The sequence below is a fragment of the Trachurus trachurus genome, assembly GCF_905171665.1.
Source record: "Trachurus trachurus genome assembly, chromosome: 1".
Taxonomy (NCBI): domain Eukaryota; kingdom Metazoa; phylum Chordata; class Actinopteri; order Carangiformes; family Carangidae; genus Trachurus; species Trachurus trachurus.
The window spans coordinates 26,919,771-26,936,998 of record NC_139891.1 but is presented as its reverse complement, the minus strand read 5'-3'; the positions used below and the strand labels follow the sequence as shown (position 1 = coordinate 26,936,998).

At 41.5% G+C, this 17,228-nt stretch overlaps 1 protein-coding gene across 1 annotated transcript in view; it reads right to left on the bottom strand.

Annotated features, from left to right (window-relative positions):
- Positions 1 to 3,507: 3,507 nt before the first annotated feature.
- LOC310989093 (protein sidekick-1-like) overlaps positions 3,508 to 17,228 on the bottom strand; it is a gene marked incomplete at both ends in the record, with an annotated part of 280,354 nt that continues 266,633 nt past the window's right edge. Inside the window, 9 exons of the mRNA XM_083975990.1 lie at positions 3,508 to 3,813; positions 6,221 to 6,350; positions 7,439 to 7,559; positions 9,195 to 9,332; positions 10,508 to 10,672; positions 12,065 to 12,190; positions 12,680 to 12,841; positions 13,869 to 14,006; positions 14,112 to 14,298. Of these exons, the coding sequence (XP_083832116.1) occupies positions 3,508 to 3,813; positions 6,221 to 6,350; positions 7,439 to 7,559; positions 9,195 to 9,332; positions 10,508 to 10,672; positions 12,065 to 12,190; positions 12,680 to 12,841; positions 13,869 to 14,006; positions 14,112 to 14,298 (1,473 nt within the window). The remainder of the gene's footprint in view (positions 3,814 to 6,220; positions 6,351 to 7,438; positions 7,560 to 9,194; positions 9,333 to 10,507; positions 10,673 to 12,064; positions 12,191 to 12,679; positions 12,842 to 13,868; positions 14,007 to 14,111; positions 14,299 to 17,228) is intronic.

Here is a 17,228-nt window from a genome sequence, read left to right as displayed (position 1 = left end):
AACTTTGATAAAGGAAAAGGCACAGTGAAAAATGTCCTACCCATAATATGGCCCAAACACAAAAAAGATTAGGCTACTTCAATCAAAAAATTTGCTTCAAACAAAAAAACCTTCGCTTCTATCAAAGAAAACACTTTCAATCAAAGAAAAACAGTGTTCAAATGCAATATGCACTATATTTTTGCATTCAAATACTTTTTTTCTTAGATTAAAAAGTTTTTTTTTTTTTATTGAAGCAACCTTTTTTTTGATTGATTAATAAAGACACAAATCTACCTTCATAGTGAAACATACAGTAGGCTATATTATCAACTTCACCGATGACAACATTTCATATCCTTAATATAAAAGTTTACATGAAGAAAACCCTCAAAACCCCACAAAACTGTAAATATCTGTGAACATTTAATATAGGCTACCACTATAAACTGTGGCATAGAATGTATATGTGAAATGCACAAGTTTGTTGAGCAATTTGTAAGCTTATATATACGTGAAACAAAGGTCTAATAAAGGTTAAAATACTATACACTATATAAATCCATATGGAACTATGTAGGACATATATTATGAATAAAATAGAATAAACAAGGGAAAAAAAACATACCAAATTAAATATGGAAGAAAAAACTGTGCAAAAGTAGTCCTGCAAAGACTTGTTCGTTATAATTGTTTCCCATGCAGTCTTATGGCCAGGGACAAAAACCAAAAACAAACACAAAAACAACCAAAAATACAGAGATCTGGGTGAATTTAGGTGCAGTACACATTTCACACACAGATATTTAAGCACACAAGTATCAAAATGATCTATTTGGTTATTGATAAGAGCACTTACCTGATCATATATGGCAGCAATGAGGAACTTGCTCTGTATTTGAGTGTTTATTTCCATTTTATACTTCAGAGGGACACACACCTTTCACTTTACTGAATGTATGAATGAACGAATTACATAAAAACATATGAAATTAGATTTTTATTTTGTGGCTTGTTGAAGATTTAATGAATCTTTGCTTAGGACAAGTTTGTGATTTCTCAGATGGTGTAATTTCAATATGAGTTGGAGACGTAGAAATAAATACAGATTTGTACTGTACAACAGAGGTTTTATTCTTCTTCTTTCATGTCCCATTAATGATTAATCACTTTGTGACCCCACAGATTTTATCTGTTGACCACAATACAAACCTGAGAACAGAGTATTTGATATTAGGTCTATAGTAAAACACTCCTCACACACTGGTGCAGTAGTTTTATGTACGTCTTAACATGATAAGGTCTTTCACAGATGAACATATTTCTGCAGAACAAGTTCTTCTACATTTTATACTTTATGTTCATTTCATTGTTGAACTCCTAATGCAGGACATATTAAATTGTGCTCCACTTAATTTAATATAGACTGACTTCTTTTTTCACCACTGTAACACAGTTTGCAGAGTGTATACAAAAGCTGTGATTAATGCACTTTGTCTCTGCTGAACGACCTCTTACATAACCGTTTAATGATTGAACTACCTGCTGGAATCAGTCTCTTTGAATTCAGGGGAGAAAAAAAAAAAAAACATCACACAAGTTGGTCCTTGCACACGCTCAGCAGAACACAGAGCAGGCAACAGCTGATAAAGCTCTGGTCTTTCCCTTATTTTAGTGTTTTAATAAAAGCGAAGTGGTCGGTGAGAGAGTTCATTTGAGGATTGCTTTAAGAGTTTGTTCACACTATTTTTTTTTTTAAGCAACTCTTTAATTCAGTTAATGTGCTGCAGCGGGTGATGCTCCCAGACATGTTCACTGTCCCGGCACTAAAACAGACCACACAGACACACAAACTGTTAAACAATGACCATTTATTCACACATTGTATGGGACTTAAAACAAGCGTGACAGAGTGAGGGAGGCTGCGGGCCGGGTTGGGTTGGCTGAAGATATTTAAATCAAACATGAGCCCAAAACAAAACTTACCCATGATTTTTGTTTGCACTTGAAGAGACGTACAAAGTACATGTGTGTCTGTCTGCTGCAGTGGAGGCCAGAGTTCAGAGAGCGGGGCCTCGCCGTGGTGCACATTTTAAGTCTTGCTCAGTTTGAACAAGAATGATTCCCAAAAATATCCTGTAGTTTTGTTCCGTCCACGTCCGCTGAGTTTTAATTGACTCTGTCTCCTTGTTTTTCCTCTTCGTCCGTCCGTCGGGAGGAGGGAGGGAAGCCGTCGGTGAACTCTCTCCTGTGCTGTTTCGCTATTTTGCTTTTAAAATACACAAATGTGGCAGAACTACATACAACAGCGCACAAGTAAAAAGGGTCTCTCTGTTCAAAAATCCATCTTAAATATACCAACACACACACACACACACACAATGGCACGCTTTCCTTAGCGGTGAACAACAGAGACAGGTGAACACATGTGTCATACTTACACACATACACACATCGCACACACTCAACCTTGTAAAAAAAAAAATCAAACTTCAGCAGAATAAAGATGAAATGTGTGGGCTCAGTGCAAAACATTATGGCTTGGGGAGCTGTGGGAGAAGGAGCACTGACAACAGGCAGTAGACAGTAAAGTAAAAAAAGAAAAGAAAAGAAAAAAAATCAAAAACATTTTTTTTTTTCATATAATCCAACCCAAACCCCCCGAACATCACACGTCGCTCTTAGAAACCACGCAACACTCTCACTGAGAATGCCTTAAGTGCTGAAGAACCTCTCGCCCACACTTGCTCTCTGTCCTTTATCAAATACGATGATTATTGATTGTTATTTTTTTCTCTTTTCCTCTGTGTGGTGGTCTTTTACACCTGACAGCTGCTGTTTGTGTACACGGACCAGTCTGTCAGAAGAAGCTGCTCCCTCCTGTGCCGTCTTTTTCATCATCTTCCTCACCTCTGAAGTTCCTCTCTTTCTCTCTCCCAGTGGGAGACACTGAGATGGCGCAATCGGAGAATGCATGTGTGTGTGTGTGTATGTACTTGTGCACTCGTGTGTAAATACAGAAAACAGAGAAGAAGAAAAGTTGTGCAGAAACTCCACGTTCAACCAGTTTTGAGTAAATTTTTCTCATTTACAAAACAAAACAAAACAAAAAACTGGACTCATCTGGCTCTCGGCTCTCGTCGGAGAGTCTCTGGAACAGGCTTGAATATCTGGTTGCACCGCCGCCGCCGCCGCCGCTGTGAATGTGTGGAAACGAGGACAGGAACTGTGTGTGTAAGCACAGTGACACACAGGCGTAAAAGAGTAGGAGAGGAACACGCACACACACTCGTCGACACAGTGAGGATCTTGGTGAAAGAGGGCAGAGGGCGAGTGAGAAGTGTAGGTTGTAGTTCTTTGGGGGCGTGAGGGGTTGTTTTCCTGTCGCCAGTCCGTCCCACGTCTCCACGTCTCCTCTCTTCTCCCCGTTAGACCCAAACACACACCGCCCTCCCCCCCCTCTCCTTCATTTTGTATAAGTGTGTGTGTGTGTGTATCGTGTTCTGCACATTTTTTTTGTCTCTAGAGTCAAACGAACGAGGAGAAGCCCGTCACGGGGGTGCGCGATCCCGGCGGGTTGGTGTTGGGGTTGACGTGCGTGTGCGCCGGCTGCCCCGTGGGTGTGTAGGCGCCGCCTGTGCTGTGCTGGGTGACCACCGTCTGGTAGTACGGCTCCGTGTCCGCCGTGGCGCACTCCTCGTAGCCGAACGGAGTCCCGATGGCTTTGAGGCCTTTGGGCTGCCGCTTCCAGGAGTTGTAGTAGGTGGGGTCGCTCATGTAGTGGTTGACGAAGGAGTGCTTCGGCTGCTCGTCCTCGTAGTCGCTGTCTGTCAGCTGGAGACACAAACACACAGATTCAGATTCTGACTGTTCATCAGTTAGACGTGGAGATCTCTGCTTTATTTCAATGTTACGAACACGGTACAGCAAAAAGAGAAAAAAATCCGCACACCATGAGCTCCCTTCAGAAAAATTTAATAGCGTGACGTTTCAGTATACAGCAGTTTGAAAAAGAGCATTGTTTTGCTCGAAACGTCACGCTATTAAATTTTTCTGAAGGGAGCTCATGGTGTGCGGATTTTTTTCTCTTTTTGCATTTACTCCTCTTTTATCCAGCACCCATCCCAATTGGGCCTACGATGTGCGTGTCTCTCTCTCTTTAACAAACACGGTACAGAGCCGTGATTCTCAAAGGGGTGGGGAATAACGACATGACAGGTGGGGCGCGGTGTGGCCAGCTGTGGTCACTGGTCACAGATATTATTAAAATGTTTCCATTTCACGGTGTACAGCACACGCGTCTGTTTCTCTTCCTAACTGTTTTTTTTTGTTTTGTACATGCATTGTCCAGTTTCAGTCCCATTAAGGCCGATACATGCTGAAGAAAATCGATTTCCAATAGCATTATCTGGGTGTCGGAGTTGGAGTCGGACTAACGCGTTTACATGCACTTCAGTTGTCCAGTTATAGTAATGAGTAATGAGTAATAAGGCAATAATTTGTTTTTTTCAGTACGTTTACATGACACTTGAAAAAAAATTAATTATTGAGTGAGGGAGGATTGGATGGTGGCACAGGTTTAGTGATAAGGAAACCGTCACTTTCAGCTACTTTGTGAGGAAAAACTAGATGTTAAATCATGGGGAATGACCGAAAAGTCTGAAAACCACTGGCATAGACAGACCCCTGTACTGCTCCGACTGTGGAATGAAGAGAAATGATTTACAAGTGTCTCAATTTACTGCTTATTATAAAACGACTGAGTGTCTGTAGTCACTCCAAAAGAAGGGGTGGATTTCATATGTTTTGATAAAAATCAAAGGATCCTAACAAATCAGAGTAACTGTATCAGTGGAGACCGACGGGGCGACATCGAGCAACACTCGAACCAGGGCAGGATCTTGGTCAATTCAGCATGTCGCCTCAGAGCCGGCGCATCCTGTCCAATCACATTAAATGGTGATCTCAGCCATTTAATGTGATTTGTCTTTAGCTTTCATTTCCACCTTGTCTCGTTACGCAGGCGACATCCCAGACTGACAACATTAGCTCAGTGCAGAGCGTTTTTCTGTTTCTCCTTTTAAAGACACTGTCGATCAAAGATCTTCCAATTCATTATCCATGAATGCGATTGTTCCATCAGGTTTCACAGTGGCGTGAAAATGGCTGGCTGGTTTCACTTTCTTTCCCTTTTTTTTTGGGGGGGGGGGGTATAAATGATAGGTGATAAATTATTTAGAGCAAATCAGGGGTTTTCTGGTCATCTTTCTCTCTGCCTTCATTTCCTGTTAGCTCTCCGCTGTGTGCCAACTAATAAAAGCATAAAAGGCTGGGGAAAAAATGAACAAAGCAATACAGAGGTGGGATTACAAAATCATTGAGCCAAATAGCGAGGACACAGAAGAATGACTCTCAAATCATTATACAACAAGTAAAAGCCACAAAAACAACAGTGGGACTTCCCGTGAGTATTTTGGGATTGCTGGTGCTAATGTTCATAGTGTGTTTGTGATTGGCACTTCTGTTTTTATTTGATGTGCAACAGTAGAGAGTTGAGATGAAGTCTCTTCTTTCTCAGAAAGCTTTTTTGTCCATGTTAGCAAAAGGCTTTTGGATGTATTTTACCAAAGTATCCTGGTGAGTGTCCCTTTTTTATGCTCTACGGGGGGCAGTATATCAACTGACAACAAAAATAGGATCAACAAGATGATCAAGAGGGTCTCTTGAGGTCATTGTTGAAAGTGATCCTGTGCTATGAAAACCATCCATTGCACAATGTTTTTAAGGGTCTTTGAAGCTCATTCGGTGAGCGACTAGTGATGCCTCGGTGCTCCAATGAACGACTGAGAAAGTCTTTTGTTCCTGCGGCGGTCGGATTTTTAACAAACATTGTTAGGGTCAGACTTGGCACTGCTGCACAGTCTCTAGTGGTATTTATTCAGTATTTATCATGCTTTTATCAGGCTTTTGTGGTATTTAATCATGTCCTTTTTCTATTAATTCCTACATTTAGATCAGGTTTCATTGGCCTTATTTGCTGTTTGCTGTGTATCTGGTGTTTATGTTGTCTAATGTCTCTGTGCTGTTTGTCGGCTGTATGATTTTTTTGACCTGGTGGTAAAATAGTTTCCCCATGCGGGATCAACAAAGCTTCCCTAACCTAACCTAAATGTACTACTGTCATGACTGAGAGAGAGAAACAGAGAGAGAGAGAGAGAGAGAGAGAGAGAGAGAGAGCTACCTCTGACTCAGAGACCTCGGTGGGCTTCTCAGTGAGTGTGGTGCTCTCTGTGAGCACGGCTCCATTATAGTTGTTACAGATGTCCTCGTCAGAGTAGTGAAGACCACCTGGACTGGGCCTCGGAGGTGACCTACACACACAAACACAAACACAAACACAAACACAAACACACATAAAGACATTAAAATTGTGACATCCTGTGTTAGTTTTTGCTTGAATCCGTGAGTATAATAACAGTATCAACAACATGCACTCCTGTCTATGATGGCTAAAAGTTAAGGACAGAGTCAATGTTGCACTACTTTTTTCAATATGGAAAGTATTACAGTCCAAAATCCCATCATACCTATACAATCAGCTAAAATACAATTATGATTTAGGTTCATGCTTCCCAAACCAAAAAACAACTTTTTGAAGCATACAATAGAAAACAGATCAATGAAAGCATGGAACTCCTCACCACTGCCAATAACCAAACTAGCAGACTAGCGGTGCTCTAGAGCAGTGGTTCTCAAACTTTTTTACATCGAGGACCCCTAAATCGACACAAATTAGACCACGGACCCCCATTGGACAAAATTTTGAAGCAAACACCAGAAATACACAAATATTTGTTCTGACTGAAGAACATTACTTTTTAGTCAATGTATAGGGCCAATGGCGTAATTTGTGGAAATATTGTAGAGAAATTTCTGGAAAAAGTGGTACAATTTCTCCAAAAACATTTAAACATTTCTAGAAAAAAGTGGTAAAAATTCTAAAAAAAAAAAAAAAAATCTAGAAAAAAGTGGTAAGATTTCTAAAAAAGGAAGAAAAAAAAGTTAAAATAATTTCAAGAAAAAAGTACAAAAATTTCTGAAAAACTATTCTAGAAAAAAGTGTTAAAAATTTTCAAAAAAGTGGTAAAATTTCTCCCAAAAAAGTTTTTAAAAAATACTAGAAAAAGTGTATTTTTTGTTTGTTTGTTTTTTTAGGAAAAAAAAAAAAAAGTGGTAACAATTTCTCAAAAAACAAAAAAGTTTAAAAATTCTAGAACAAAGTGGTAAACTTTCAAAAAAGTTGGGGACCCCCTTGAACCCTCTCAAGGACCCCTTGGGGTCCCAGGACCCCACTTTGAGAACCATTGCTCTAGAGCACAGCTAAAGGGGATCCTCACAAATAAATTAAAGTGTGTGTGTGTGTGTGTGTGTGTGTGTGTGTGTGTGTGTGAGTGCTCACCTGGTCCCGTTTTTTTTCAGGAAGGAGTTCTTGGTGTTGAGCGCTCTGCTGTTGAGCTCCAGAGCGGTGAATCCTCCGTTGTCCAGCGTGACAGACTCCTCCGCTGTGGACACGTGCTTCCCTGAGGAGGATGAGGAGGAATCATAATCAGACCAGGAGTCGAGTTTGACACACGTTGAAAAAAAAAATCTAAGCAGTTCAGTCACTCATGTGGGAAAGCAACTGAAAAACTCTTATGAGATTGTTCCTCCTGCTGAACAGAGTTTATCTGTGATCCTTTTGTTTTATTCATCGTGTTTTCTCAGCAACCTCTCAGGCTCGAGAATAAGAAGCAAATGAAACACAGATGCATAATTTGGCGCTCGAGCAATAACCACACAGAAAACCTTCATCATTTAGGCACCAATAACCATAACAAAGGGAACTATAAAGGGAACATTGTCATGTTTGAAATGGGAAGAAATATGATTGCTGTTTGAATCACGCCAAGGTGCTCTGGATGATTTACAGCTAACTGAACACACATTTCAATGACTCCCATTCACTGGTGCATTGTGTTAATGTTTGTGTGCTCTCTCTCTCTCTCTCTTCCTGCAGCTACTCCCTCACTGTGTTTGATCGCTCTGTCGCCCCAGAGGTTGTGCCAAGGTTTCTGTGGCAACTCAGATTAACAGCTGTCCTGATGTAACCTGCTTATTAGGACTAATTCTGTGTTGCAGTCAGATGTTGGCACGCACACACACACTCACACACACACACTCACAAGCACACAAAGTGACTACTGTGCCTGCAACAAAGAGGAAGCCTGAAAGGAGAAGACACCTAAGAAGCAAACAGGAAGGAAAGCCTCGACATGAAGGGGGCCGTCGGCCACAGCTTCAGATGAGTTACCGGGCAACACTTCACACAAACCAACAGTGTTTTGTCACAATGAGGAGGAGGAGGAGGAGGAGGAAGTTTGTCCTTCAACTAATGTTGGTGAGCATCAGTCCCACTGAGTCAGACTCTCGCTCCAGGCTGCGCTGCGCTCCGACTGACCCTGTGGAGCTGCACGCCGCCGTGAGCTCACACACAGAAGAGAAGCAGGACCAGGTTTGAGTATGAAACACTCGGATGAAACAATGGAGATAACGTTTTTGTTTTGTTTTTCCAGCAGACCTCTCTCTCTCTCTCTTTCTACGCTGGAACGATGATGCCCTTGAAAACAGAGCAGGTTTTTTTCTCAGTTTGGCTCATGAAGGCTTTCAAATATCCATGTATCAAGTTTTACTGTTGTGAAGGAAAAGAAATGTTGCTCCTCAGTTTTGTACAATTCATCCACTTTCATATTCAAGCAAAACATCAGCGTCGTTCACTTGTTGAAAAACATTTATGTTCTCAGATAGACTGAAATAGTTTTGTGGACTTAAATAGCCGTGACAGGCCTTGAGCGAGGTGACATATGAAGTGCCGATCAATATTTTCCTGCACCTCTGACATTGCTACACTGAGAAGACTGTATAGATTGTTGTTTTGCTATCTCAAAATCTCCAATAATGTCACTATCTTGGGAAAACAAAGCTCCATTTTCTGAAGAAAGTGAGAAAATGATCCTGTTATCTTGAGAAAACGGGGAGGAAATAAAATGTGTGAATGCACGGCTGCAAAGGGCTTCTGTATAGTTTTTGTGAAACAAAACAAAAAGAACATGAAAACACAACAGGACTTTGTGACCCATAAGTGAATTTTTTCCAGCCTGAAGAAAAATGCTACAGACCTGTGCCACAGGCCTTGTACTTGGTGCTGTGTCCGTGCAGCAGCAGAGTGAAGACCAAGACCAGGATGAGGATGAGTCCCACCAGAGCCATGACCAGCAGGAACCACCACTCCTCGTAGAAGGGGCGCTCCTGCAGCGCTGCAGCCAGAGAGAGGGACACACACACACACACACGGGAGATTTAAAGCTTTGATCCGTCATGCGGAAGTAACTAGAAGACTAGAAGTAATCCTCACAAGTCTGTAAATGATAGCTTTTGAGGTCTGACTTTTTGACTGAGATGCTGAAATATCATAGAAAAAAACAAAACATCTCTTAGTTTCTCCTGTTGAGGTCACTGGGAAAGAGAGAGGAAGCTACATGACCTTCTGGTTTAAAGGACTTTTTGTGATTTAAAGGGGAACAATGTAAATCCGGTCGCTTTTCCACTGTTTTTCTAACCCCACTCCTGGCCATGTGCATTTGTTTACAACGAAGCCGGCGAGAAATCAATCAAAAGAGCGGTACATAACGTTATATATCATATACGATGTTACAACGTGTATATTTGTGTAGTTTAATCTGTGATAAACAAGAGATTACGGGTTACAGGGCGCATTTGTGTTGCAGTGCTGCAGAGATGAGAGCTGGGACACCGGGGGAGTGGCGGCACTGATCTTGCAAAGTTGTTTTTCAGCTCAGAGATGCAATATGTGACACACACACGTGGAAGGCAGAGAGCCTCCATTGTCCCTCATAATAAGTTAAGCCATTTATTAAACCATCACAACCACTCTAAAGCTGTTTAATTAAAGTAAAAATGTAGCACAGTTAAGCCACAAATCCTGCATAGTTCCTCTTTAATCTGAGTCCTGGTGTACAGTGGGGAAAATAAGTATTTGATCCCCTGCTTATTTTCTAAGTTTGCTCCCCCACAAAGAAATGGATGGTCTATAGTTTTTATGGTAAGTTTATTTCAACAGAGAAGGGTCGGAATATCGACAAAAACAATCCAGAAATAATATCATCATCATATAAAGGTTATAAATTGATTCAAATGTGACCAAGTGAAATAAGGGCAAAACACCATCTAACACCTAGTGGTTTCTACAGTAATCTCAGGTGTAGTTACATCACGCTGCCTCTGGATGGCGACACAACCAAGGCCGACACACACAGACAACAACCCCAGTATCCAGCAGACCAGAAATTCACTCAAACCTCAATCACCTGAAGTCGCATCACCCTGGGTTTGTTCATTAACCCCGAGCTCCAGCAGTGTCTATGTCTATGTCTATGTGTGTGTGTGTGTGTGTGTGTGTGTGTGTGTTTACCAGCGAGAGAAGCAGAGGGTGTACTCGGCTGTCCGTAACCATAGCGATTAACAGCGATGACTCTGAACTCGTAGCTGATCCCTGACCTCAGGCGCTCCAGCGGCACTGAAACAGATCTGCTGGTGGGAGCGAGGGGTCTGATGAAGGAGTCCCACACCCCCTCGTCTACAGAGAGAGACGGAGAGAGAGACAGAGAGAGAGAGAGAGAGAGAGAGAGAGACAGAGAGACAGAGAGACAGAGAGACAGAGAGAGAGACACAGTTTGATGGACTGTCGGACAAAGACGTGGAGGCGACGCTCCATGTGAAGAAGTCTGCTAAAGATGTCAAGATGTAATACAAAAGATGATAAGTCAAATCAAATTCCCTCTCAGACGATGGTAATGATGATGATTATGTGATGACGATGACTGTTATTACTGTTAAAAAGAGCGGTATCACTATTATTATTATCAGAAGTTGAGTTATATCTCAGCCGCCTCCCGTCTTCCCTGCAGAGGCTTCCTGCAGACATCCACTCACTGTATTACACCTCTGGTAAGCTTTATTAGAAAATGACTGCTGACTTGATTTGCACAGCAGGTCTTAATGGATCTGAAGAGAGGCGTGCGTACTGAAGTTCAGTGCAGTGTGAGTGACACTTAGGGGCCTTTCCCATTTCTCCACACTTGGCGCTTGGTGTTACGCACACACTTTGGTGACTTTTCACTGGTGGAACGGACATTAGCATTTGCATATAGCGTGCAAGCGTGTATTAAGTGGCCAAGCGCGCAGGGATATTTAAAAGAAATCGGGACAAATTTGACAAGTGAAGCCGGTCATCTGAGTGCCATTGTGCACACTAGCACAACTCTGACACACAGACACACACACACAACACAGCAACAGTTTTAATAAACAGTGCTACTGGATCACAGTCTCCAAAGAGACTCCAAAAGTGTCTCTATGCGCAAGATTCAAATTATAAATGTGTAAACCCTACTCCGTAAGAAAAAAAGAAAAAAGATAAACACAAAGGATTAAACAGAGCATGATGAAAAATATTCACCTAAGTTATAATCATTAGAGAAAATTCATAATTACGTGACAACAAGGTAAAAATTAACAGATGTAAAAGTAAACAAAGCCTAAAGACGACAAAACCGAAATTGAAAAATATGAGATAAAAGAATATAAAGTACATATATGAGATTAAAAAGTCATAATTATGAGATAGAAAGTAAAATTAATTTTATTGAAATTAATTCAATGGCATTTCCCAAACGTGGCTTGTGGCTCCTAGTGACGGCAGACTTCATCACCTGGTGCATTGTGGGATTTATACTTGGCCAAATAGCTACTGCTCCACCATCAGTGTTCAAATCAAGCGCGCTGCACTTTTGGTCGTTGGAAAAATGGGACACACTTGCGCACTTACACTAAGCCCATAAACGCGCATGCCAAGTGCCCCATATTGGGACAGGCCCCTAACTTCTCTCTTGATTAAAGGAATGAATGACTCTACACCAACGGAAAGATGCAAATTAGGGGAAGTGAGAGTTGTTACGTTGGAGCTCACCCGACGGACGAGCCTCGATGACGTATCCGGTCACGGGCGCTCCACCGATGTCTCCCTCTGACCAGTGGATGTTGAGAGCGGAGGACGTCTTGGTGATGGACATCTCCATAGGAGAGCCAGGGGTGCCTGTAACGTCACACACACACAAACACACACACATTGAGGAAGCAGCTTCTTTTTTCATAAAAAGTTTACTTTTTTCTAGATCTAAACGTGCCCATTCATAACTTTCCTAAAACTTTCTTATTCCCTTTATGTCCTTGAATGGAGTCTAGATAAGAAACAATTAACTGATTAAGTGATTAGTCCGCAAAAGATAAGCTATTTAATATTCTAAAAATCATTTTTCAAGCAAAAATGCCAAATAATTGGTTGCAGCTTCTCAAATAGTATATAGTAATAGTATTTGCTGCATTTATTTTTAGTGTCACAAGTGAAAGGAATATTTTGCACCTTTGGTCAGACATCACAAAACACACAGAGATGTCATCTGGGGCTCTTCGATGTTGCATCCGGCATTTTTTAACACTATTTCTTGACTGAACATTTGATCTGATAGACACAGGAAAGAATCGGCAGACTGCACATGAAAGGCTGTGGTCATGGCCTTCATACCTTGTATGGGCTGAGCGGTGACGTTGGCCTGTATGGGCGGCCCATGACTGACTGTGAGAGCTTGAACGCTGAACGTGTACGTTGCTCCTTTGACCAGGTCCCGAACCTTCAACCAGCGCTGCCAGCTGCCCTTCACGTCCACCGTCACAACTTTACTCACACCTGCTCTCACAGAGACGGTTCAAGAGAGATGTCAGTCTCCTCCTCGAGATGGGTTTTCTTTTCTGTGTATTTTTGTATTTATGTGTGTGTGTGTGTTCTTGTACATGCTACATTGTGAGGACTGGAACAAGTTTTTAACCAACAGACTGAGGACATTTTTGGGAAGTGAGGACATTTTGGGCGGTTCTCACTTTTTCAAAGGGCTTTTTGAGGGTTAAAGCAGATATCAGTGGAATGTTTTTGTTAATATAAGTCCTAAATAGTCCTATTTTCCGTCAGCAATCACTTACATGAAGTATTTCAGCCTAAACACGAGTCTCTCCGTCACTCTGCTCTGCTGTAACCCGAGGAGAAAATTTTCCTTGTGGGATACAAGTGTTATCCAATGAGGAGAGAGAACGGCATGAAGGGCTGTGTGTGCAGCCAAGGGATGCGCGTGAATGTGGTGACGAAGAACGAGGACCAATTGATGCCTGACAAGGGCGGGGGCTGCTAACTCATGGTGCGTTCAAAGAAACTCGTACTTTGTGTTTTTCCTTCCTGTGAAGTCATACCAGTTCGATCTGGTACGAGTTCACGGGTCGGAAGTTACGAGTGGCCGTTATAGGGAACTTTCACAGACAACAGGATGGTAAAAACACGAGCTACGGGTTACCTGGAACGCTACCAAGTCGTAGTTGTGACTTGAAGCTGTAACTTACGGTTTCAAAAGCCTGCCTTGAACGCAGCATTAGCCGAAACGGCCGTGAAGCTGATATCTGCTTTAAGACTTGGGTTAAGAAGACGTTAGGTTATAATTAGGTTTAAATTAGGTCTAGAGTAATGGTTAAGTTTAGGCATTTGTTTTGGATGGTTAAGGTTAGGGTAAGGGGCTAGGGAATACATTATGTCAATGACATGTCCTCACAAAGATATATTTACAAGGATGTGTGTGTGTGTGTGTGTGTGTGTGTGTGTGTGTGTGTGTGTGTGTGTGTGTGTGTGTGTGTGTGTGTGTGTGTGTGTGTGTGTGTGTGTGTGTGCCTACCTTGCACCGGAGCTGTGGGCTGGTAGACAACCCTGTAGCCCTCCAGCTGTCCATTAGGAGTGAGTGGAACTCCCCAGGACACGTTGACACTTCCTCCCGTCACCTCAGAGAAGGACAGGTAGCTGGGCTGGCTGGGAGCTGCAGAGACGGAGGATGACAGATGAAATAGGAAAAAGGAAAGACGGATACAAGACATGAAATATGAGGCTTTTGTTGTCCGTCACGACCGCTCCGAGTCCTCACCTGACTGCAGCGTCCGGGCCCCGCGGGGGTCGCTGGGCGGTCCGTCTCCGGCCGTGTTGAAGGCCGTCAGTGTGACCAGGTAAGGAGTGTAGCTGGTCAGGTTGGTGAGATGCACGCGTGTGTCTGGGACGAAAATCATCTTCACCTTCTCACTTTGGTTCTGCTTGTCTCTCTCCCAGTAGTGAATCTACAACACGCAAAAAAAACAAAAAAAACATAAAAAGTGTCAACAACCTCCGGTCCTCCTTCCTGTTTTCCTCCGAGCTGCCTCACTTCATTTCTGCCAACTATATGTGTTATTTACTGTCTGTTCTTTGCTCCTGAGGTCTCCTCATCGATCCATATAAAATACAAGTGCTCATGCTCTTTAACCAGGGGGGGAAAGTTGGTTATGGAGAGATTTGTTTGGTGTTGACAGTTTAACTGAAGGGTAAAGTAGCGTAGGTGTATTACGGACAGCGCTGTCATCGTCTAGTAACACATGTTAACCTTTTGTTTCAGGCAAAAATAAAAACGATCTTTCTCCTGCTATTTTAAACCTTCAGACTACTTGACATGGCACTGACAAGCACAATGCTGCTTTCGTGTCATTTTGGATCTGTCGTAATTACCAGTGCCACGACTAAAAAGCATTAACAACAACATCCAAGCATCATCATTATGAATGGGAGACTGATTTTGTTCTTGAAGGTCACAAATATCCAACATGGCACCTAATAACACACAAGTGCCTGAAAAACCAAACAAACACGGATGCTACAGTCTATATATATCAGGCAATGTTGCCATATGAGAGTGACTCATCTGAACCAGTTCAAGGGATCTTTATAGTATTTACATGTCTGTGTGCAGCAAACATCAACAAACCTTATATGGATCACGAGAACAAACCACGTCCTGTCTGTGTCTTATAATCACAGGCATGACCATTAACCGTCCAGTAATGAAGACACACGGGCTACTTTGGTCGATCCCTGTTAACTTAAGGCCATCACATCGTATGATGAGATCAATATCAACATTACGATGTCACAATTTAATGATCCCATTATTTTTTCACATGGCCGCCCTTGTTTACATGTCATAAACCTGTGATGAGGCACATATGCTAAGAAAACAAACCTCATCGTGACTTCTACATTGTAGCGTAGGTCACACACTTTTAATGAAACAGGCTGTATATAATGAGACAAAACAGATGAGCAATATACTTGATATCTTACTGCCAGTAAACAGCCTATATAAATGCATATCCGGTAACAAAATCTATTTGATGTATTAAAACAGCTTGCTGCTCCTGCTCGTAATGGTGCTACTTGCTTTAAATCTGACCCTTTACAAATCACTACATTTTTTTGTTTAATCCCAGCCGAATGCAGAGGGAATATTTTCATCTATGAATTTTTCAAACACCAGCTGAGAGCACAGCAGAAATGGCTGGTTTGACATGAGAACTGCCTCGACTCTTCCCATGCACACCGTGCAGCCATATCTGATGCACACTAACAGCAAGGTTACAGAGGTGGTTGAGCCTCATGCATTAGAAATGAATGAAGAAAAAATATCTTGTAAACACCCTCATAAGCCTTTAGAGGTAGAAAACAGCCACAACAGCTGTTACTGAACTTCTTCTCATGATGGTTTATTTATATGAAGCTTAAATGGTAAAAGCTTTAAATACAAAGTCACAGAGAAGAAAAAACAAACAAACAAACATGTTTCAGTGCAGCACATGGATGTTTTCCTTGACGAGCGCTCGGTGACAATCAGCCACCCGGGTATCTAATCAAACAGTACATCATGGTTTGTCGGCTCATTAAAACTAATCAGATCATGAAACTGTAGTCTTTATAAGCACAGAAATACTTATTGTGTACTAGAGTGTCATGTCATTGAGAACCTGGCAGATATTTAGATAACACTTTATAATATGTGCAGTGCACACTATTAAATATGAAATACTGAATTCATCATTTATAACACATGAATACTCTTATGTAGTTTATAAACACAGTTAAAAATGTTTTACTCATCATTGATAAGCACTAACTGTCTTTATAAACTACATACTAATGCGTATTCATGTGTTATAAATGAAGAATTCAGTATTTATTAATGCTTAACTAATGCTTAACAGTGTGTACTTACTATAAAGTGTTACCGATATTTCTACAACGTGACTGATTTCATGTATTAAGCATCAGCGTCAACAACGTGCAGCAGTTTAATGTCACCGTTTAGTGTTTCTTGCTTTTACCTATATGCTGTCCTGTGTGAAATATTCCTACTAAATATAGGTTCAGAGTGCACAATGACATTACAGCTACTCGTTTGGCACATGTATGCTTTCATCCAGAGAGACTCACTAGTGAAGGGCACTTAAGCTTCAGTGCAGTTGGAAACCTTGGCGTAAGTACCCAGACCTACATCTACTCAATAATGTGAAAGAGATCAAGGTGGTGTACCCGCAGTAAATGCACTAGGGCCTCTCACGTTTAGCATAAAGGAGTGTCCTTAATATTCAGAGGTTATGTATGATGAAGTTCTGAGTTCATAATTCATGTATTTTTCTTTTTTTTTTTAAATGTTTTTATGAACTGTAGCAGCTCCACACAGGTAACATCCAGCAGTGTATTAGTAAATGGGTCCATCTTGTTATTGCTCCTGACAGAAAGCACCACAGAGCATCCTAAGCTGTACTGGGACAAGCAGCAGCTCATGAGCAGCACTTGAGGGCAGCATTAAACCATCTGTGTCCGTCTGCAGGCTCTTACAATAATGAGATACGGAGCAACTCATCCATTTGCTCAATGCAAAAAAACTATTACCTTGTGCATATGTGATGTATTTCCATTTAAAACATTATTATTTTAGAAAATGGGAAACATCTCTTGTGATATGAAGTGTCTAATGCTTTAGTAAAAAAGTAATAATAATAATAAAAAGTCCACTCCGTTGTTCGGTAATCCACTCTTTTGTTTAAAAGACCTATTTTGGTGTGTGTGTGCGTGTGTGTGTGTGAGGCACTCAGGATTAGTCTTAAAAAACAATTTGAAGTCGCCATGAGCGAACATGATTGTGATATGATGTGATAAGATCAAGGACCCTAAATGGATT